Source organism: Pristis pectinata, chromosome 3, assembly GCF_009764475.1.
Source record: "Pristis pectinata isolate sPriPec2 chromosome 3, sPriPec2.1.pri, whole genome shotgun sequence".
NCBI classification, from domain to species: Eukaryota; Metazoa; Chordata; class Chondrichthyes; order Rhinopristiformes; family Pristidae; genus Pristis; species Pristis pectinata.
The window spans coordinates 112,056,295-112,080,878 of NC_067407.1; the positions used below are offsets into that span (position 1 = coordinate 112,056,295).

Here is a 24,584-nt window from a genome sequence, read left to right on the forward strand (position 1 = left end):
AGACATTGGTTTAGAGCAAAAATTGAGGGAATAGAAACATTCATCTTTTACATTAATAAAATAAACTACAATTTTGCCTTTATTTTAGTTACAGAAAGCTTCATTAAATAGTCATTGCTATTCTTGGTGTGGTTCCGGTTAGTGCTACAGCAAATTTGCAAAATGCTTGTTTGTCCATCTTCAACAGTGGGGATTTAAAACCATAGATTTATGGCTTGGTATAAATATCCAGAAAGACCACATGCTATGCAATTAATTCACTTCATAATACCTTAAGGTATAGACTTTCTTTAGCTGCCATCTATTTTGCACAGTTAAAGCAACACAGAATATGGCATCCTCTGAAACCAATACCATTTTTTTTTTACAATAATGAGAAAGCTGAAGCAAAGCTTACTAGTATGCAACCATGGCCATGCAGATGTATTTGGGTATTAGGATAAGAACTCATAGATGGGTACTAAAGGCTTCTGTTAAATATGAAGCAGTCAGTAACATGATTATCCAAAACAAAATGTCAAATTTACATAATGATCCAAGCTCTTCCCAGCTGGTCAAGTCTGGAAACCACTTTAAATAAAAATTAGCCAACTCGTGTCACAATGATGATATGGCATCAACTGCTTCCAACAGATGCAGCACCAGGCTGTATTGCCCATGGTTTTCAGGTAAGAGTTCTATCACCTTCCTCACCAATTGAGCTGTTGCTACAATTGGCACATCTTTGTTTTGAAGATCCTGAGGATTCTGGAAGTTATACACAATGATTAATAAAAGGCAAGAAATTCTTCCTTAATTTTATTAATTTTCACAAAAGGTTCCAGTAGCCCACAGTAACTTAATAATAGAATGGCTGGAGTACTACAGCCAGATCAAGATTGTGATACTAACGTCAACTTATTCTATAGTTATTGCTAGCCCATGTCGCGCTCCACAAAATTCTTAATTTATCCCCTCATATGTCTATATTTTAGTATGCATATTTTCAAATAACTCGGAACTAACATTTATTGGCCTAACAATTGCCCTTGAACTTGGGAAGCAGAGTGCAATGACAATGAGGCTGGAATTGCATATAAACTGGAACAACTCGGTGATATATTTTCTTCCTGCAAGGTCATGACTGAAGCAGACAACAGTCTTTGGAATAATCTGGCAGTTGCCATTACAGATTTTTTTTTTAATTTTCAAATTTAGACTCCCCAGTTGCCATTGGGGTGGGGGTATTGAATCCTATTCTCTGGCAGCTGTTTCTTAACAATCCTAGTTTTTGAGGAAGGTATTATACAAATTCAAATATTAGAATATTCAGCAATTTTATTATTACACTGAAAGACGTTACCCTTTCCCACTCAAAGATAACCCTTTGTGAGAATATATTGAATAATGTTTCAATGCAACCTTATTTTTCTAAACATGTAATCTACGCATTATGTAAAGATTTCATTTGCCAAAATCAGATTGTGAAAATAACTTTAAAAATTTACTGAAGAATTTGAATTCATGTCTGAGCTCTTTTTAGCATTTGTTAGATGGAAGGTGTTACCTATACTTACCATGGCCTTAAGCCAAGTGCACAACACTGGAGGGAGTCTGGCCAGCAGTTCCATTCCCTCCTTAGTTTGAGTGTGAAGTAAAGCATATGCAAGCCTCTGTCCTGTCAGCACAAGCAACTGGGATGCCAGAACCTCTTGATCATGTACTTGGAGAATTGCCTGAGCAGATGACAGATGAAAAAGTCAGGTCAAAAGGCACTGATTTATTCTGTGCAAAGTTTTAACTAAAGTTTTGATCACACAATATTAATCTAGAACGGCTATTTCCCTAATTACTCCGTCATTATATTTAAAAGCCTAATTACACCCTTATGCAAATTCTTACTTTGTTCATCACAATGTATACTATAAGCAGCACCAATGCTCCAGACTTAATCTACTACAGAAAATGAATCATTTTAACTATGAAAATTAATCAACTAGAAATCAACCCACATGCAAGACAAACATTTACTTCCCAGCAACTACCTCTCTCCCACACAAAATGAATCACATTTTAAGAGGGAGCAGTTACTAAGGTCACAGATAATTTGTCATCCATTTTCCCACCCAAGCCACAGTTCTAGTCAGCCTTAAATATACTCAAAAGGCCTGGCCCTCCATACCTGGATTAGAGAATTTAGTTGTTCACAATACAGCATGTAAAAGTTCATATCAAGTAAAACTACAGATGCTGGAAATAATCAGCCATTCAAACATCTGTGGAAAGATAACCTTTCCACAGATGCTGCTCGACTGCTGAGTTCTTCTGGCATTTGTTTTTGTGAAAAGTTCACATTTTTGTCCTAAGTAACCAACCCCATTTCCTAATTCTGTCTTTAAGTTCTATAGCACGGATGTCCAAATCATGAATTTGGTCCAGTGAAGGAGAAACACACCTGAAGGGGGTGAGGCCAGATATTCCACCACATGCAAGGCCCTACCTGGTAATAAATTTTGGGGACATGAACAATGGAAAGTTAAAAGGTGTCACCTACCTCAAATGATGGACACTCCAGACTTCCTGGCTATACTGGACCATTTAGCTATTGCTGAACCAAACCTCAACACTTTGGTTACGATGTGTTTCAATGTTCATGTAGGCTATTTATGAACAGTGGATCTTTTATAAAGGAGGATATTAAGCAAACATATGCCATTTGGTTTTAACACATGCCTAAAGGCCTCAATGACCAATACAAAAAAGTGTTAACAACAATATTGGGTTGTAGTATGGTGGGGGTTCTGCATCCAGAAGAAACCACCTCTCAGCAGTTACCTTGTCACTTTGATATGTTTTGATTTAGGGAGATTACTTGTCATTCTTTTAAGCCCAATAAGGAGAATAATTTTTAATCTCTGCTCACTGGAAAAACCTATCAACCAGGTGAATCTGTGCTACATTGGTTTTCCTCTGAGTGTTGTCCTATTTAAGATCTTGTGTAATTGTACAAAGAATTTGTTATTCCTGTTCTCCAATTTCCTTGGAATAGAAGTGAATCCCTTCCTAATTGCATGATGTATGTGGACGTTAATTTTGTACTGCAAGAACTGGTACAGCTTTAGCTAACTTCTCACCATTCCTCCCCACCCCTACCCCCCCCAAATCTGCTTACCAAAATGACTATCCTCACATTTTCCAAATGTTATTCTCTTTGCCAATTCTTGCACATTCAACTTGAGTATATCCATTCCTTGTGTAGAAATGGCAGTTTGAATTCAATGTATTTGTTTATTGTACAATATGCCTTCTATACATTACAGTAACTGGCCATTGGGGAAAATGGCAACCAAGTATCAAGGGAGCACATGAATAGACAGCAGACTTTGATGGCAATAGTCAAATATAGTGCTAAATATCACAATGGTTAGCAAAAACAAACCCACCTCTTCAAGAGGAACTTACATTACATGACTTATATCTGGAACAGGCCCAAGAGAATTAAAATTGAGAAACTAGAGATAGCTATGGGTCCAACAAGGAGAAACCCTGCTTCTCCATAAACACAAGGAGAAATCACACACAGCACTGTCTCTGATTATCAAATACTCACTCAGCTTAAGATCACCAGGTCATAAGATTGAAAGTTCAAGCTATATTCCTGAACTACAGCGCAGCCCAAGCTGAAAATGTCCATGCATTATTATGTTGCATCTTTAGAGGCACTCTTTCAGATTAGTGATTAAATCAATACCTTGTTTGACCAGGAATGCGGCAATGTGCAGTTCAGCCTGCTGGCATATTTCATCAATACACAAGGCATTATGCATGGCAGAATTTTCTCCCTAATCATTTATTCCTCAATGAACACAAAAAAAAAAGCATCTCATTTATGTTTGTCATCGTGTCGTGTATAAATTGTCTACCATCTTTGCTTACATTATGGTTATACTTCAAACCTAATGCATCGATCGGGAAGTATATTGAGATGCTGGCAGGTGTGAAAGAGCACTGTATATTCTTGATGCCCTCCAGTAGATAACTATCAGCAGGTAACTGGCGTTATGTCATCAACTCTGCATTGATTCCATCTTAAACGTCACAGATGGCAACCCTGATATCAGTTGCAAGATTTGTAACTGAAATCAAGGTTGTATCTTGGTTTGTATCTTCAGATGTTTGTTTTTATAGTGTTTGACTACTCTGCCTTTACTATCTGTAAAACATTAGGATAAAAATTCCAACGTGATTACTCAAAGTAAAATTACAGTGCAGCACATGAAATGTGAAAGGTGCTACTGTAAAGGAAATATTATTGGCTGTAGCAAGCTTTGTAGAGTGGTCAATCCCATCTCCAGGTTATTGAAGTAGTTAGTCCATGCAAGGAATCATTTTGGACTCTGCCTGAGGGGCTGGCAGAGGTAGAGACTCAAAATATTTTAAGAATTGGCAAGGTATAAAAGGCTGAGGCAAGTGCTGGAAAATGGGATTAGTATAAATGGGGACTGGTAGGCCAAGGGGACCATTGCTCTGCTTTATGGCTATGAATATTGTATTACTTGTCCATCTGAAATAATAACATTCTTACCTCTTCACCAATGTGGTCAATTCCATGACTGTATAGTTCACACACATGATGTCGTCGAATAACATCCTCATTCACTTGGAGGTTCTGAGACAGCTCTACTGCCACCAAGGGCCAATCTTCATTTTGCTCTTGATAAGATTGATGTTCAGAAGCATGCTCAGTATTTGGAGGTTTAATTAGTTCTTGGACTGCAGCACTGACTAATTTCATTAAGAACTGGAATAAAATGAATACAAGTCACTGCACTGGAAAATTACAAGATCTGGTAAAATACTGGAAAAGTGGGAATCCTTTTTTTTCCAGAAAATGTAATAAATTCAATATTTATTTGCTCAGAGAGACAATGGTTCTGAACAATTGCTCCCAGAACAGCTGTTGAATAAATCTGCATGTTTTGAAGAGTGTGGTCTATTTTCATAATACTCTAAAATTAGTGGCATAAACAGCAAATCAGATTTGTGTTGTGGATTCAATCTCCAGAGAGGAACTTTAAATCAACACTAGATGAATTCAAACTCTGATCCCCAAAATGAATGTGTTCCCAAGCAACTGCAGAATGAAATATTTTATTAGAAAAGGGAATAAAGATCACCATCAATTTACCATCTTGTAGAATATACAAGTAACAGATGTCAAACCAAACAATGGCATGTCTTAGAATATTTCAATACAACCAGTTACCAATACTTTTACACCTCACTGTTACTGCAATATTTCTATCAACAGATGCAATTTATAGATTTCCAATAAACACATGATTTACTTTTTTATTATTTAAGTCCAATTCTTAATGAGAAATATCTTTGCAACAATTTACTACCTGCTGTCTGAGGGAGATGATGTTAGGATCCATATCACCACTTGGCAGCAATTGGACTGAGGTCAACTCCTTGAAAAATGCATTTTTGCCCTAGAAATAAATACAGAACATAATATATTTCAGACCATTTCTTGTCCACACCAGATGGATGGAATATTCCACTTCCAATTATAAATAACACACACAGCACAACAGTTAGTTTATAAAATTATTCTTGAAGGCAACTCTACTTGCACATTTCACAACTCTTAAATAATAAGGTAATAATGTAATACAAAAGTAACCTGAACATGGAAAAAAGATACTTAGAAGTACAAGATGTGCTGTGTGGAATTTTTGGAATACAGACCAAGTAACTGTATTTAAGTTAATACTGACTTAAAGATACCACAGCATTTTAAACAACAAATAAGATAACATTACCTGGCAAGTACCATACCTTACTATCAAATAGACTAAATATTTTGACAGATTTCATTCCAAAAAGCATTATTCCATGCATAATAACAGCTAGAATGTAGTGGTGTTCAGCCAATGGATAATGGACATGTCTTTGTTCTAGAGCCAGATCCACTATTGATGTTGGACCCTCTATAGCTGACCAGGTGTCTTCTATCTCCAGAAGTGGTTCCTTCATCTCATCACTGCTAATTTCAGCCTAATGCAAATTTCAAAAAGGGTAACATGAGGCAATGTATAATTTTATACTAATTATATAAATTATGCAGAACAGGTCACTCATCACAACAGGTCTATGTCACTTTTTAACGTTCTGCAAGTTTCATCTCATTCCTATCAGCAATACCTTCTCTTCCCTCAATTATGCAGATTTCCCTTAAACCCTTCTCCTAACAAATTCAAAAATCCATTTTCCATTTAGTCAGAAAGTTTAATTTATATTAAAAGTGATTCTATGCAGAAATATTTTGATATGCTAGATGATTTTCTGTGTTACATTTTCTGCTAATCTATGGATGTAATTTTATTTATCCTTGTATAACAAACACCCCACAACAGTCTTTTACACAATGCTTGCTTGTTATTTAAAGGATTATAAAAAGGATTACTGTTTCAGTAAACCCTAATCCCAAAAATATCTCCAAATGCCAGAAAAATCAGAACTACACATTTTTTTTTAAAAACTGTTAACTTCACTCAAAAAAATCTCATGAATACAGCAGCAGTTTTGATAAGCAAATAAAATACCCTCTTGCTCACATTAAAATCTGTATTCTTAAAGGTTTAATATAGTTGATATTCAAGACTAATATCAAGTCTGTAATGATTTTTAAAGTACCAGGATATTGGTGTTCTCTTCCTTTCATTCAGCATTCAGATATAACCAGAATTTGCAATAAATGTAAAAGGTGCTTCTCCCTGCCTTACTACCAGAAAATTTACTATTTGCAGTGGCAAATTTGAGGTTCCAGACTCCCAGTTTAGTACAGGAAGTCCCCGGGTTACAAACAAGTTCCATTTTTGAGACTGTTCATAACCCAATTTTGTATGTAACTCGAAACAGTGTCCGCGCATGCGCACTTGGCCAGGGATCACGGCCACACATGGCCCCAGCCACAGATACACACTTGGCCCAGGGTTCCCCAGCCGCATATGCGCACTTGGCCCGGGGTTGGGCCAAAGAAGGTGTACCGCTGCCATGGTAGGATCGGGGGCCAGGCCCGCTTACGAACCGACCACGAAGGTCAGTTCATAAGTACAGGCATTCGTAAGTCGGGCACTTCCTGTACTAGAATAGAATAGCATGGCATGGAATTAGGCCATTCAGCCCAACTTGTCCAACTAGAGGGCACCCTTCCATATTAATCCCTTCACCCAGCACTTGGCCCATAGCCCACCATGCCTAAACGATTCAAATGCTCGTCTGGATACTTGTTACATGCTGTCAGCGACAAAGATTCAACCACTCACTCAGGCAGTGCATTCCAGGTACTTACTACCCTCTGGGTGAAGGTTCCCCTCATATCCCCTCTGAATCTCTTCCCCCTTACACTAAACCCATGTCCTCTAGTTTTATCTACCTCTAATGTGGGGAAAAGTTTCCTGCAGTCTACTCTGTCAGTACCCTTCATAACTTTATATACCTCAATCACGTCCTCTCTTAACTTCCTCTGCTCCAGGGAGAACCGACCCAGCTTCTCCAGTCTCTCCTCATAACTGAACTACTCCAACACAGGCAACATCCTGGTGAATCTCCTCTGCACTTTCTCCAGCGTTATCACATTGCTTCCTTTGGTGTAGTGACCCCACTCTTCCATGCCTTTGCTATCTCTTGACTTGGCCATTGTAATCGTTTCAGTGGTGTCCATCGTTCCACTTATTGTTAACCTGAAGTTAGCCAAAACCTTGCTTCCCCAAATCCAAACTAACACTGTGCTCACTGACTTGTATTAGTTCCTAATTAAGCAGCATTTCACCAGCTTGCAGCCCTCTCCAAACCTATCACATCCTTCTTATACCTTGGTGAGCAGAACTCAAGCTGAGGTCTAGCCAAGATTTTATAAAGTTGGTGCATAACCTCCCTATCTCTGTACTCAATGCCTCAAATATTGAAGACCAGTATCCCATATACTTCCACGTTATCTACCTGTGTTGCTACCTTCAAAGATCTATGGACTTGTACTCCAAGGTCCCTTTGTTCCTCAATACTACACAAGACCCTACTGTTCATGGTATATGTCCTGGCCTCAACAGTGCTCCAAAAATCGAAAACTCTCTGCAGCACAAGTCTACCTTCCACATTGTCAACAATTCCACCAATCTTCATGTCAACCATGAATTTACTGAACCTGCCTCCCACATGCATATCATTCATGTATATTACAAACAGCAGTAGTCCCAGCACCGAGCCTTGTGAGACATCACTATCACAGGCATCCTTTTGCATAAACAACCCTCTGTCATCACCCTCTACTTTCTATGGCCAAGCCAATTTTGGATGCAACTTGCCGAGTCCCCCGGGCCCCAAACCTTTTGAACCCATCTCCCATGTGGGACCTTGTCAAAGGCCTTACTAAAGTCCATGCAAATCACATCTGCCCTGCCCGCATCGAGACACTTTGTTACCTTTTCAAAGAATTCAATCAAGATCTGCTCTTGACAAAGCCACGGTCGCTGTCTCCCATTAATCACTGACTTTACAATTGGTAATTCTCTCAGAATTTTTTTCCAACCATTTCCCTACCATGGATGTTAGCCTCAGAGAGGTCTATAGTTACCAGGCTTTCTCTCAAAAAGAGGGATCACATTTGCTCTCTGCCAGACATCCGGTATCTCACTTGTGTTCAACAAAGATTTAAAAATCTCAAGTCAGCCCTCAGTAATCTCTTCCCTTGCCTTCCACAGCAACCTGGAATAAATCCTATCCCAATCCTGGGGATGTATTCACCTTTAAGCCCACCAAAGCAATGAGTATACCCTCTTTATTTATGGAGACCTGCACTAGACTTTCACCAGTCCCGTCATTGAATTCTCCAACTCCAAAGACCGTTTTCTTTGAGAATACAAATAAAAAGTATTCATTTAGGGCCTCACCTATATAATCTGGTTCCACATACAGATTGCCCTTGTTGTCCCTAATGGGCCATACTTTTTCCCCTGGTTATTCTTTTGCCCCAAATATACTCACAGAAAGCCTTTGGATTTACGTTATTCTTATCTACCAGTGATATTTTGTGACTCCTCTCAGCCTTCCTAATTTCCTTTTTAAGTGCCTCCCTACACATTTTATAGTCATGACAGGCCTCCCCGATCATTGGTTCCCTATACCTGTTATATGCTTCCTTTTTTTTAATCCAACCTTGAACATCGAAGGTTGCATATACACGTTACCCTTGCCTTTTACCCTTACAGGAATATGTCAGCCTTGACCCCTTGCTATTTCTCTTTTGAATGCTTCCCACTGTGCAGATGTAGACTTGCCTGCAACTAGATTCTCCCAAACTACTTTTGCTGGGTCTTCCCTTATGTTAATGATATTGGCCTTCCCCTAACTTATCTCTATCCCTATTATTTTCCATAGCCATTTTAAAATATACAGTTATGGCCACCCTCTCCAAAATGATCCCCCACTGACACTCCCTCCACTTGACCAGCTACATCCCCCACGGTCCAGTTACGCTCCCTCCCTCGTTGATCTACATACTACATCAAAAAGCTCTCCTGGACATACCTCAAAAATTCCACCCTCTCTGTGTCTTTAAACGCCAAGGCAATCACAGGTAATATTTGGGAAACTGAAATCCCCCAATACAATAACCCTTTTTAATTGATACTCTATCTGATACTATTAATTCATTTTATCATCTTGGCTCAAATTCACTAGTAAACTGGAAGTGTCTGCTCAGGTCCAAATACCAAGAATTCAAGGAAGATAATTCAAAGGCATTTTCGTTCCTTGGACAAGAGTGAATTTAAACAAGGTCTCAATAGGTAAAAGGAGTGTTTTTTTCCTGATTCTACAATACCATATCCATATATTGAAAAGCATCATGCCTTAAATCAAGTCAGCTTTTTGTATTACCTCCATTAAAGTCTGAATCAGCAGTGAACAAGAGCCAAGGAAAGAAGTCATGGCTGTGTCACTCATGCCCACATCCTGTACAGAGAAGAAATTTATGAATACATTATAGTAAAAAACACAAGCACATTTAATGTTTTAAATCGACCTCCTCAGGGCCCACTGTACCTAACACACTTTAACCCAACTGAAAGAGCAAATGACCACCTGATCTGCCTTCAAGCTTTGGCTAATAGCTTTAGAAAGACTGCTGAGTGCCACCAAGCTGCCCCTGAATTTCTCCGTTGATGGGAGAAAACAGCTACCTTTGTCACCACTTCCTTTAATTATGAGAACTGAAATTGTGAAGAGAAAAGTAAAAACACCATATCACAGGAAATGGATATTGGAACAATGGCATTCTGGACCACAACATCATCTGTTTCTGCCTCCTCCTCAGCATACATCTTGTGTATTTCCAAGAATTAAATGAACACTTGTCACAGAATTACATGCATAACCATGGAAACACTTAGAGATCAAGGTTTGATAACAGCCAGGACTTTAGTGGGGGTGTGATATTCCAGACTACCAAGAGTAGAAAACACTAATTAAACTAGGGTTTAGGAGAAACTCCTCCACATAATGATAGATAAATACAAAAACCAACACAGGTAGAGAAAAAGCAACAATCCAAGATTGAGACTCTGGCCTCGGAAAAGTGTGTTCCTTTCAGAAGGATAGGGTCAAGTTTGAAGGATGCAGGGAAAAAAAGTAGAATTAGAATGCTTCCAAATTAACAAATTAAGCCTTGGGTTCAGATTGACTCTTTACATGCATAGACAAAATTCACTCATATTCAGCACTCTGCACTAGCTTAAGTTAAAATTAATGCTGCCTTGAAGAAAACCTGTAAATGACAGGTCCACAAGAACAGTCAGAGTAGATGATCGAGAATATCAGGGCTTTTATTATAGCTGTTAAGTTAAAACGTGGACAAATAAATAAATGAGACAATGTATATCTGGATAATGATTTGAAATTATTGCAGACATCCACTGAAGCAAATAACTGCACTTACAGAATGCAAAGCAACCCATAAATGTTTGAACACAATGATATGTAACTATTCAGTAATTTACAGATACTACATCAAGGATTCAACCATGAAAATACAATTTGTAGGCAGTAGCCAAATTTTAAGATGGGGGCTGCAATGACATACAGTACCGCTTATGCTGTGTTTTACAGTGAACTGAATTGAAGCACTACAGTTTCATTCACCTTGGACCCTTTTCAGACAAGAGGGAATCTCCCCATCTTTCAGTTAACTTCAGGTCCTAAGGATAACTTTTCATATTGTCCACTTTCTGAAGTTTCAATTCAAATAAAGGCAAGAAAAAAACTGTGAGGGTTTCAGCATGAATGAGATCATCTGGTCATATAGCACACAAAATACTTGAACAAGTACTCACTCTTCTGCACAGTCTGTCTTTCGGTGCTTTCCCAACCTATTGGAAAGAACAATTCATTTTAGTACGTTCCTTCATGATTGTTGACCGAAAGTGACCACGTATAGTCAGCCTTGAAAAATTTATGGTATTTCCTTGTAAATACACAAGGAGCAGGAAGGTGCTGCATGGTGTTGTAACGATAAAAGTTGCAAAAATAAATCCTTCACTTACTGTAAAACAAATTCAAGCAAATCAGTTAACATCACATAGTTAACATGATGATTTGATTTCAGTACATGCTGTAACTTGTACGTTCATTAAAAAACAGTACATGAATGACATTCATTTTGCTTTTACTTTGCTGCAGGGCAACTGGTATGGCAAATCTGGTAATCTACTTTGATAGTGCATGAAGAGCTGTTTGCAAAAAAAAAAAAACAAATTTAAATGCATCCAATCACTGAAACAGGATGATGTTCCAGCTTGACAAGGGATGCCCAAACTCTCTATCCCTTGCTTCTGGATTACAATCCAAACCATCATTGACATTGTTATTGTTGCAGGGAGTACTGGGAACAACCTGAAGTAAATACATTGTTAGTTTCCTTAGTAATTGCTAGCTACTTTAATTTTGAAATAAATATGTCCACATAGATGACAACAAAGCAGAGTCAAACATATCCACAAATCATCAAGCTGACATTAAGGCCCACAACATAAAAGATAGTATTTTTCTGCTGAATAGTTAAAATCAATTTTTCAACATACTCTTTGGGAGTTACCACTGTTCTTGAAAGACATTCGGAATTTTCCAGTCTATAATCACACTGACACTTCCTCCAGTACTTGGGAGGGGGAGAAAAACAGTTCCTGTAATCCATATGGCACGCTTTCCTTGCCTTCACAGATCAGAACAGAGTAAAAGTTGGGACATTTTAACTCTACAAAACACTGGTTAGACTGCACTTGGTCAACACACTATAGAAAGGATATGGTTGTGCTGGAGAGAGTACAAAGGAGATTTAACATGAAGTTGCCTGGACTGGAGAATTTCAGTTATTGTGGGGAGGGGGGGGGGGGGGGGTGGCGGCGGGGTGGGCGCAGATAGATTAGATAGGTTGCATTTGTTTGCCCTGGAATGAAGGAGGCCAATGGGTGACATGGTAAAGGTATATAAAGTAAGAGGCATAGGGAGGGTAGATGGTCAGAATCCGTTTCCCCCCCATGGTTGAGGATTCAAAAACAAGAGGGGCTAGGTTTAAAGTGAGCAGAAGGAATTTTAAAGGGGATTTGAGAGGATTGTTTTTTTTTGAAAAAACAGAATGGCTAATATCTGGAAATCACAGCCAAAAAACTGGTGGAATTAGATACAATTACAATATTTAAGAGGCATTTAGACAGCCACTTGAATAGGCAAGGCATAGAAGGGTTTGTATAGGTGGACAAATGCGATTAGTGTAGATGGGCAAAAAGCTCAGCATGGACGTGTTGGGCCGAAGGGCCCGTTTCTGTGCTATACAACTCCAGGGCTCTACTTACAAGTCTCACAACGTAGGCGTGAGATATGACTATTGAGTTTAGACTAGATGTTAACTAATGGAGACACAAAAGACTGCATATGCTGGAATCTGGAGCAACAAACACTCTGCCCCAGCAGATGGTTTGTAGCTGATAGACTGTAACTGTTTTCCACTGTGCAGCTTCCATTGCTATTTCTCTTTTCCAGTTTTGTTCTTGCGCTCTGTGTAGTTCTCTGGTTTCACTTATTTCACTTGCTCCTTCTGCACAACGAGTTTATATTCCAAGGTGAACAAAAAAGAAATTCATTTGCAACTCCTGTGCCTACTTCAGTCAGCTGAGATTCCCATTTAAATATAAACATCCACAAAATTTTTCTATTTATTTTGGGATGGCATTCCTGCAGTAAATTTCAGCAGTAACGGGAGCACTGCACAGAGTAGGCATTAATCAATTAGTATCTTGAACATGTGCAATTAGTCTACAAGTTGGGCAAGCTTTTACCTTATCCATTAGGTAAGCAGCAGCTGACAGTCTCTTTACAATAAAAGTATTCCACATCATTACAGCAATACCTGCAAAAAGGAGAATAAAAATACCATGACTTCCTCATAAAAAAACATGAATTAAGCAAATTAATACAATCAAAATATTCAATTTTATGCCAAAACTTGACATTCACATTCTATATTTGAAACTGAAATTGCCTGCAGAGTTACACTTCAAATCCTGTATGTAGACACATGAAGGCAACAGTGGAATTGTGGACTGTTCACTAAGTGCCAGCATAGAACTAGTTTACTAAGTCTCCCATTTTTTTTTGCCATAATTCAATAACTAATCTTAAAATGTACTAATTTATACAGAGAAAAATGATTGCACTCCAAATCATTTGAGCAATTCTAGTGGGTCCTTTTTGATTACTTTCTTGAATCTACTTTAAGCTCCAATCTGTCACTCAGATTTAAATGCACCTATTTAATGTTTAGTGTACTAGCCTTGCTCTGGCCTGAGCAGATAACACAACCAGTGTCCAAATCAGTCTAGTCCTCCTACCAATTCAGACTGCTACTCTCACATTTGATGGAGACAGAAACTACCAGTGTCCAAAACAATTAAAAATAAAAAAACTAAATAATTATACATTTGCATCTCCATGGGAACTTTTCCAATTGCTGATGAAATATACAAATACATCCACAGTAGCTGCTATCTGCCATCAATTAAGACCAATATTTTAATAGATTTAAAAATTAATACCGCTTTCAATGCTGGCGTTGCATAATACCATGTCCTTCAAATATCCCCCCAATGTACACTAAACATGTAAATCACAACTCTACTTTTCTTGGCAGTGGGTGTATCTTATCAATAATTTTTAACATTAATTAAAGTAACAAATATCACTTGTGGAATAGGGAGTGGGAAAAATGCATTCCTTGAAAACAAACACTTCCTCCATCACTGGCTATTCCTGCTACTGCCATCCCCTTCAACATTTCTGACTGATGCCCACATTTGAAAAAACCTGTCTGGATGATTATCACTCTTTAAATACCCTTTCCGTAAAGCACTGACCGTCAACTGTGTTGTCTGGTTAAAAATAGTCATGATAGTTCATTTTCTGAGGCCAGGTCTTATTTCTAAGCCTTCATAATGTAACAAACCAATTTTTCCAGTAAAAAATATTCAATCTAGCAGAGAAACTAGCTTAGGTTTTCAAAGATATACTTTTGTCACCTTACTGTTCATGCTTATTTTGACATATTGTATGTTTCAGTAGTTTCACATTGGAAATTTATCTAATTGTTTTCCACACATCTATTTGTAAATTCTTTCTGTCTTAATTTGCTATACGTCATAACTTAAGATTTGAACAAAAATGTCACCATTTCATTGCTTTAAATTAAGAAGTTGCTTTAAATTTAAAGCACCATTTCAAGTGCCTTAAAATGCTGCAGAGATTGAGTACAGGATTCTTTCTATGTCTTTTCTATTACATTCTGTAATCAGGAAATTTCCTGCAATCACGTCCTGAGGCAGGGTCTGGACCTGAAATGCTGACTATCCCTTTGCCTCCACAGATGCTGATTGACTCACTGAGTTCCTCCAGCAATTTGCTTTTTGCAACACTTTTGAGGAATTTGGAGAAATGAGACTGATGATGGAATGAAAAATTCCTTCATATGCAAGGTCATGTTTCAATTCACAGGAAGCAGGAAAATGGGTCCCTTTGCTTGAAGAAATATTTAAAGGTTGCCCAAATAACAACGGACTCAGCATATTGATTGCATAACTGATATGGCCATCTATTGCTAGATCAGAATACCACAAGATCACTCTCCTCTGTTAAAACCACTCATCGCCGCATAGTCATCATGGAGAGTAACAATAACCCCTGTGTTTATCTCCTCTAATGTTAAATTAGTCCCCACTTCCCTGTCTACCTTCTAACAAACACAAGTAATGAGGAAGGGCGACAACACTGAGCTTTGAAGGACCAGTCTTTAGTGAAGACGAGTACAGCAGTCCTGGAAAAAAAATTTTTGAACTCCACCCTTTCCAGAGGCTTGGCTAAGTACTTAAGTTGCATATGCAGAATTTTGTGGGGTACATTTATGGGTAGCATGACATGTACTAACCACGCTGAACATGACCATTGGCAATGCATTTCAGATGATCCACAGATCTGCTCAAAAACCGGCCTTCCTAGAAGTCAAGAGAAAGCAGAAACTGAAACTTGCCTGACTTTAAAACCAGAAGAGCAAATATGAAACAGTCAAGTAATAATATTTCATTAAATTATCAAAAAGTATACAACATATAAATGCTAAGTATTTAAGCCCTCACATGACAATATTAAAATATTAAACTCCAGTATACTTTCAAAACCACATATTAAAGCACAAGTTATACAAAATTAACAGATTCCATCAAAATCAATGTGCACTTATCTTTAATGAAAAAAATGTCATAAATCATTTCATATCACAAATAATCACACTGGAATTATCGCTGAACCATAGGAGGAGGTGCAAGGAGTCTCAAAGGAGGAGGAGGGATTTTGGGAAACATTCCAATTCTCAGTGTACACTTCGTTACTGACACTGAAATGAATGATGGCTCACAAGGACAAGGATTGCAGGAGAGGCCAAAGTTGAAGGAATGTGAATATCCAGGTTTGCAGAATTAGTGAAAGGTTATAAAGATAGAGAGCAAGTAATTTTGAGATTAGGATCCAGTGTAGGGCATAAGGACACAGATGATTGGTCGACAGGACAAGATACAAACAGAGTTTTATATGAATTGGTGCTGAGGCATCATGGAGTATGGAAGGCTGGTCAGGAGAGCACTGGATTCTTTCCAGAGGCAGAAAAATAATGGATAAGATGTGGTGAAGCACAAGTAGAAACATACGACTTCCAGGAAGGGAAGCAAGTAGCCTTGGTGATGAATGGAAATGGGCTTTGAAATTCTGCTCAAAGGAAGGTACAGATTTCAAACAGTTTGGTTAAACCAGAGGGCAGCCAAAAAGGGAAATGGAATTGATCTCGTGGTAGGAGCTAGGGCAATGGTATTGGTGTTCCTATTGTCTGAAGAAAAGAAACCACCTCCATGAGTAAAACTCAAAGCTATTCTTCATGTTTTGATGATGGAAAGATGGGGCAGGGCTGTCAGCCCCTACAAGATCATGCAGAAGGGCCACTGGGAATTTCAACACCAAAATTTGTGACTAGAATAAAAAACAACTGGTTGAATTCTGTCTCAAGGTCTCAAGGCGATCAATAAATCTGCATGGATTACTTATTTTGCATTTCCAGCCTGCTGAACTATTCTATATATAATCACCTAGAACTTGTGCTTACAGGAAGGATGTGAAGGCTTTGGAGACAGTACAGAAGAGGTTCACCAGGATGTTGCCTGAATTAGAGAGTATAAATTATAAAGAGAGGTTGGATAAACTTGGATTGTTTCCTCTCGAGCGTTGGAGGCAGAAGGGAGACCAGATAGAAGTACGTAAAATTATGAGAGGCATAGATTGGGTAGATAGCCAACGTCTTTTTCCCCCAGGGAACTCAAGTACCAGAGGGCATAGTTTTAAATGAGGGGGGAAAGTTTAAAGAAGATTTACAAGGCAAGTTTTTTTTTAAAACAAAGAGAATGGTAGGTGCCTGGAGCACTCTGCCAGGGAAGTGGCAGCAACAGATATTATAACAATGTTCAAGAAGCATTTAGACAGGTAGAGAATAGAGGGATATGGACCATGTGCAGGCAGATGGGATTAGTTAAAAGTGGCAATGTTGGCACAGACACTGTGGGCCAAAGTGCTCATTCCTGTGCTCTACTGTTCTGTGTTCTAGGACTATGTAATTTGATTCAGTTTTTGAATTTATCAGTTGCCATTGAAGGATTCATTGAAAAAAATATAATTCCCATTTGTTTAATAGGGTAATAAGTACAATGGCATTAATGCAGGATATTTCTTATGTTTAACCTTTAATGTGTCTTAATAAAATTTGTCCCTATAAAGGACATTAATCCCAGTTTTCAACAAACATACAAACTAAACTGAGAATTTATGAACACTGAGTTTTAACCATTAGCTCATCACTAGCTTTCAGGCAGTGAATAATTTCAGTGGAACAGAGAGGCTACTTTTAAAATTACATCTAAAGAGTTTTCTATTGTTGTTACCTCTGGATCTTTGTTCCATTGCACTACGTATTCCCAACAACAATGTGCATGAAGAACATCAGGTTCTAGACTGTATGGAAATCGCTCATAAGCCAACTGAAGAAACTCTGTAACAATAAAAACCATTTAAATAGACCATCCACGACCAATATCCACTTCCATCAGTTCAAGGTTCCATGAGCCCTCCTCTACCTTATATCAGACTCACACTTGCTGGTCATCACAATCCAAACCCCAGAATGGAAACAAAAAGCACACAGTTCAAAATGCAACAGGTGTGTTAATCTCCAGAATCCACATGGCTTAACTTTTCACTGTGAAACAGTGAAGTTCTATCACCTTCAACTTGTTCAGCTTTGGGCTCCTCTTACCTAATATCCTTTCCAAGCCAAGCTCTCTGCACTTCTCATGGAAGAGAATGTTGTGCTCTTCTTCCACTGGTTCTTCAGTACTTTCTAATCTCCTGGACTGATGGGCCTGTTTCAGAATACTTGGAGTAAGATCCAGTTTGAATATCCATTTTGCCACACCATCAGCAACAACCCCTGGGATATATGTACAGATACATATAGTTAAGTACAATAGTTCACAGGACATTAAAGGTAAAGCCTATTTCAAATAGAAACCATTTGTTAATTCTGGTCTTTTTGTTCAAATTATGGATGCAAGTTCACCCAGGCACAAATTTACTCATGCGCAAGTTTATTCACAAAAAACTCTCATGAAGTTCCTATCTACACTTATAATAAACTCAGAAAACTAGAAATGGCACTCTTTCACAAGCTTTGTTTGGACCTTAGAGCCAATAAAAAATTCTTCAAAGCTTGTAAATGTTACAGGGTTTCCTGCCATTGTAATGCCAGTAAGTGCCAACATTCACTGTTATTGCAGCTAACTTTGCAGCTTGGCTATAGGGTTCCCCATTTAACATTCCTGGTTGCACTGTTATCACATAGAATGGAGACAGATGATAAAATAAGTTGTGAATTAGCAATATCAGTTAAAGACATGAACAGCTTTGACGGTGGATAATGTGCTGGAAGGAAAAATGAGGCTAAATGAGCTGAACACAAGAACCAAAAGAAAGGCCAAATTGATAGAGGATACTGTGGGCCCAAAACAATAACAGTAGATAAGAAGGGCAAATATACAGGCAGGCATGTGAGAAATGCAAAATTAATAGGGCAATAACAAGGATTTTAATATCCAAACATGAACTTAGACAAAGGTTGCAAAAGGCACGTATCTTTAGTATGTTATGCCACATGGTGAAGGTACATTCAAGGACTTCTTATTTTTAAGAATCAGTACTTGGCAATCCCAACAAGAGAGGAGTCATTCATAATTAGATTCAGAGATAGTTGCTGGAATAGATGGTAATTTGGATACAGTAATCATAATTCAGCTATTTCTAGCAGAATTGTGAAAAAGACCAAAGAAAAAGCAAGAATTAAAATTCTAAATTTGGGCAAGACCAACCCTACTTGGCTGAGGTGTAATTCAGCAAAAATAGACTGGAAATAGCTGCATGAAGTGGTGTCGGTATCAGAGCGGTGGAGGGTATTAAAACGAGATGATGAAATTTCAGAGCAAGTGTGTTCCCACTAAGTGCAAAGGAGAATTCCTAAATCCTTAGCTCCTTTGATGCTACAGAGTAAACATGATAGGATAAGGCCAAAAGAAAACTTATAACAGACATGGAGAACATACCTGAAAGCCTACAGAATATAGGGTTGAAATTAAAGGAAATTAGGAAGCAAAGAGTGCATGAAAAAAATATTGGCAGGTAAAATCAAGGGAAGCATTAAAATGTTTCTAAGTACATAAGGAGAATAAAGATTATAATAGTAGAGCTTAAAAAGCAAATAAACCTAGACATGTGAAGATCCAATACATGAATATGGCTCTAAATTAATATCTTGCATCTAATTTCACAAAAAATATTGTTGTTAAAGAGGAACAGTGTGAACTATTACAAAGGACAGTAAGAGATCTTGTATCTTTACAAGAGAATGAATTGCAAGCCTCAGGTAAGATGTTTCTCATGCTCTGGAATGGTGGCAAGAAAAAGTGGTTGCTCTATCATTTTCCCATCCTCTTTGGCTACAGGTGTGGACTACAAGACTGATTATGGGCTGATTACAGTTGTTTAAAAACAAAGGATGAATGGAACAATTAAAGGTCTATCAGCCCAACATCTCTAATGTACCAATTATCTGGAAAAACCTCTCATGGACAGTATAATAACTCGGGGTTCAGTGCTGGGAATGTGGGCCTGTCAAAACCCATTTATATAGGTCCATTTATTCTGCCAGTGGGTTTGGAGTATTTTGTGGAGATGGCATTGGCAGTACCCCTGCAGTACTCTGAGGTGCGTGTCACAGGTAACTCATGTTTTAAGTTTATAGGGTTGGATCACCACTGCACAGTAGACCATTAGCTTTGCACTGGGGATTTGACATCTCGAACATCAAATATTCTTTTTATGAACAAATGCTGCACTGCACAGTGGGGACAGCTTGGTTGAGAACCTTTGTTTTGCTGATGTTTAATGCAAGGCCCTTTTTCTCATATGCAACTGGAAGTGAGTCAACGACATGGATTTTGACCTTCAATGTGCATACACACAAATACTCAAACATCATCTGAGTACTGACAAAATACTGACACAGACTGAATTTGACCTGCAGATTAGCTCTAGAGTAGCAGAAATGTGCTGGAGGAAAATTGCAGTATTGCACTGAGAAAGATTGAGGAAGATAAAATTCCAATTATGTGGTCTAGCATTTTTCAGTTGACTGGTGGCCTTTTGATTTTTTGTTGATAAATACATTTCTGATAACTGGAGAAAATGAAGTGCAAGAATGAGGATTGGAATAGAGCCAACCATTTAAGATTTTGCTGAGGAGAAATTTCTCAGAGTATCACATTTTTTTGAACTCACCACCCCAGAGGGCTACAGACGTACAGTCAATGAGTACACTCAAGGAAGAAATAAATGGATTTTTATGCACTAGAGAAATAAAAGAATGTGGGGAGAGAACTGGAAATTGTAGAAGTTCAACTATTATTTTACTGTTTAAGGGTGGAACAAACATTATTGACTGCAAGGCCTATTCTTGCTCCTGTAGGAAGAAATTAGTTTAAAAAAAAGACAATTCTTTTAATAATTGATTTTGTTTGGAAGAAAATAAAAATAAAATATTTAAGTGGTGAGGAAACAAACATAAATACAATATTGTAATCCAAAAGGCAGGAAAGTACAGTAATAAAAAGCCAAACAACAGCATCAAGACACACCAACAGTGAAAAATGCGCAAAGAATACAAATATCAACTGTAATTTTTTATTTAAACAGCAGTGCAGAATGGTTTTAGGGAAGACACATATATAAAAGTCCAACCTGACTTGAAAGTACAGAAGACAAGAAATGGAGGAACCTTTCCATGATCTATGCTCCTGGAGAGAATCCCACAAATTTGTCTTTAGTTTGTTTCAGTTTAGCAGTTAGAGTATAATTGCAGTACCTGATCTACCATCAATATCCATTAACTTTTATTCTTCCTCTTTTCAAAACAATCCAGTAAACAATTAGGGCAGCATTGACAGTGCCAGAATCAACTGCTGCCACAACCTTAGGAGGATCTTTGAACACAGGCTGTGGATCCTCACTAGCAAAGCTTCACAAACACTTGCAAATAAGATGACTCTTACCTCTACCACCCTCCAAAAGTTTTTTCACAGAAATACGGGAAAGTGGCTCAGAATGACAGCAGGTTGGTTTATTCCCTTTGCTCAGCAGAAGTGTTTGGAGAACTAGACAATCTTCAAGCTGTCTCAGTAACATATTCCAGTGTTCCATATCAAGAGACAATGCTTCCCAAGAATCAGTCATTCCATCCGAACCAATTTCCTCCCGCTGGAAAACCAAGAAGAATAAAGTCAGATCTAGGTTAGCATAAAAACTGGATAAAGATTTGCCCAACTACCTTTAAGTAAAAGGAAAAAAAATCATTGCAGCCCACTGAATGTGGAGCCCTTCAACAAGAGGTCTCAATTGTCCAGTTCCTCAAATCCAGTATTCATACATCCACCTGTTCAAATTTGAGTCTCAGCTTTCTTTGCATGCAGAATTTATATTGTTTAATTTTTGCTCATTTGACCTCTGCTTAATCTAGATTCCTGGCTGGATCTTATCTGATGCAATTCATCCAGGACCAAGGTTCTGAGGAGATGCAACTTCTTTTTTTTCAAAATCTTTAATGACAGTGGGCCAAATTTTAAAATCAGAAGTGAATGAAATTCCCACATTTGTCAAAAGATTTCAAAGACATCCACAGGAGTTCTGTAGATTAATCACAGTAAACCAAAAAGATTATGTGCTCAGACATTAGTACAACTGATGTAAGACAGTAGTGCACAGATCTGTGTGGATCTGTTACAGTGGCGAACAACATTACTCACATCTTTCTCAGCCAGACTGTTTGTTACACTTATAGATACACTCCTTCCAATAAGCGCAGCTAATAATGCAGCTCCAATATTCTCTGCTTGTGCACATGCAGTGCGCATTTGCTGCCACCAAGGAGACACCGACTGAAGGTCCCATGAATCATCAATGGCACCTGTAGAAAAACAATTTCAGATTAGACCCAAATTACAGATTCCTCAGCACTCAGGATGCATTCCCAAGAATGAGAGTGCTAATGGAATCAGCACTAAAGCGGGTGATTATAGCATTAGAAATGGAGAGATGCATTACTGACAATGCTACTATTTCAGGAATCTGGCACAATTTCCAAGCCTCCCCACTGCTGCATGCTACTGTGCTTGGAACCTGATGTGAATGCAGCAATGAACTGCTCCAAGATTCAGTCTGACGAAGCTGCTTATAAGGGATTGTGCTGGATCAGTGGAGCAGGCTGTGTGGCTGCTCAGCGCTGAGATGCAGGCCTAGGCTACATTGAGTACAGTCTATTGCTGGGGAATAGCAACACCTGATCCAAGTGCTTACAGATTGCCTAGATCTTACAGTCTCTATCATCATTGTGTGGCACAGTTAACACAGCTGTTGCCTCAAAGCTCCAATGACCCGGGTTCAATCCTGAGCTCCAGTGCTGACTGTGTGGAGTTTGCACATTCTCGCTGTGACCCAGTGGGTTTCCTCCAGGTGCTCCAGTTTACTCTCACATTCCAAACACGTGCAGTTGGTAGGAAATTGCCCACTGTAACTTGGCCCTAGTACGTGAGTGAGTGCAGTGTGCCGCTTAAGCAGATGTACATACTTAACATGCTAGTAACTGCCATCATTGAGCCATTTCAACTTGTTCTATCACAGACATTCCCTTTGTTCTATACATCCTTCCCACACCTTCTCTCCTACTGAAAACCAACTTGCTTCTCTCTCCAGTTCTGAAGAAGGGTCACAGGTCCAAAACGTTGAAGTTTAGCTTTCCACAAATATAGTCTGACCTGCAGTGTTTTTCCCAGCATGTTCTGTTTCTGTTGTACATTCTTTTGAGTGTTTGGACTGAAAGGCCAAAAGAGCTATAACTAATCAATGTTTTCTGGGGTAGCGATAAACAGGGAACCATTGTAAAGACTGTTGTCAGGGACATGCTCTGAAATGTTTTGATGATCACTCACTACGTTTGGCAATCTCGGAAATTCATTCCAAATAATATTTGCCAATTCAACCCTCTTTTGCTATATAACCTGTCAACCATCCCCATGATCCACAATCTTTAACCCCTACAAGAACTGATGATCTTTACCAAACCTCAATGCTTCAGTTGGTAAGATTTGAACCCTTATCTCCTGATCATTGACCCAGACCCTTGCTGTATCTTATTGTACATCAGGTGACTATGTCAATATGTATCCTTAAGACTTTGGAAAAAGCAGTCAGGTTTGGTCCACAATTGCTCTTTTCCCATCCCTTTCCCAAATCCCCCTGCAAATTAAATTTTCTTCCAATTTGTGTATTTTTTTTCCACCCTGCTAATTCATTTATGGGATTTAAGGATTGTTGGCAGTGCTGTCATTTTTTAGTCCACCCCTAGCTGTACTATGTTGTATTAAGTTGTTAACTTCCAACCACCCTTCTGTGCTTTTTAAATCCCATAAATGGGAGTATAATTATACCAGCACATTCAGGAAATTATGCTTCCAATATTTGAGGAGAAAGCAAGAACATGCATGTGTTTAGTGACCTGAAAGTCCTGTGGAAACTGAAAAACCTATGAAGGTGAAATTTAAAATCAGGGGCACGATGACAAGATTGCAGAAAGGATGAGAGGTGGTGTGGGAGGAGGGGGGAGAATGAGGGGAGTGTCTTTCAACTAAGATTGCAGAGCATAAGTGACAGCAGAGATCGTGTAACATAAGTGACATCAGAAATAGTGGCCATGTGATGTGGTAAACAAAAATAGGATTCAGCAAAGGTTGTAAAGCATGAAACATTATTGCTAAATATCTTTATTTGTATCTAAAACTGATGAAATTACAGTAACTTTCTTGCCCCTCCGGTTCAAAATAGGTCTCCAAGTCATTTTGTAGAAAGAATTACTTACTAGCACATTAACAGGTTTTAAAAAACATATTGTTTCAATTTATTTATTTGTGATTGGAAAAAAAGTAGCATTTGTAATGCTTACAAGACTGAAATAATTCAAAATTCCCCAGATTAGCTGAGATACAGGTGATTGGTCTACTTCTTGGACCACTGCTATCCTTGTGATGCCACTTCCATAATAGTATTAGAAACAAACAAAGATATTTAGCAATAATGTTACATGAATGCTATATACCCAAAGTAAGATGATATATGACTGTGGGGTAGGATGGGGCAAGTTAAAATTACTCTCCCCCACCAATGACAAGACTTCAGTAAGGAAGAGAGGTGGGATTGGTGGGGGGGGTGCGATGCGAGTAGAATAGGGCAGTGCTTTCCAACTAAGCTTGGAGTTATTGTACTGCATTCTGTACGCTCAATACTGGAGCCACTGTAGGACTTCA

General features: G+C 38.4%; 1 protein-coding gene across 1 annotated transcript in view; it reads right to left on the reverse strand.

Annotated features, from left to right (window-relative positions):
• Positions 1-43: 43 nt before the first annotated feature.
• The window catches only part of rab3gap2 (RAB3 GTPase activating protein subunit 2 (non-catalytic)), an 80,951-nt gene continuing 56,410 nt past the window's right edge, over positions 44-24,584 (reverse strand). Inside the window, exons 23-35 of the mRNA XM_052010958.1 lie at positions 22,032-22,192; positions 21,282-21,486; positions 17,939-18,112; positions 17,568-17,674; positions 15,515-15,581; positions 13,377-13,447; positions 11,376-11,411; positions 9,925-9,999; positions 5,824-6,042; positions 5,385-5,474; positions 4,565-4,780; positions 1,557-1,715; positions 44-747 (exon numbers count right to left, since the gene is read on the reverse strand). Coding sequence (XP_051866918.1) covers positions 598-747; positions 1,557-1,715; positions 4,565-4,780; positions 5,385-5,474; positions 5,824-6,042; positions 9,925-9,999; positions 11,376-11,411; positions 13,377-13,447; positions 15,515-15,581; positions 17,568-17,674; positions 17,939-18,112; positions 21,282-21,486; positions 22,032-22,192 — 1,730 coding nt within the window. The 3' untranslated portion in view covers positions 44-597. The remainder of the gene's footprint in view (positions 748-1,556; positions 1,716-4,564; positions 4,781-5,384; positions 5,475-5,823; positions 6,043-9,924; positions 10,000-11,375; positions 11,412-13,376; positions 13,448-15,514; positions 15,582-17,567; positions 17,675-17,938; positions 18,113-21,281; positions 21,487-22,031; positions 22,193-24,584) is intronic.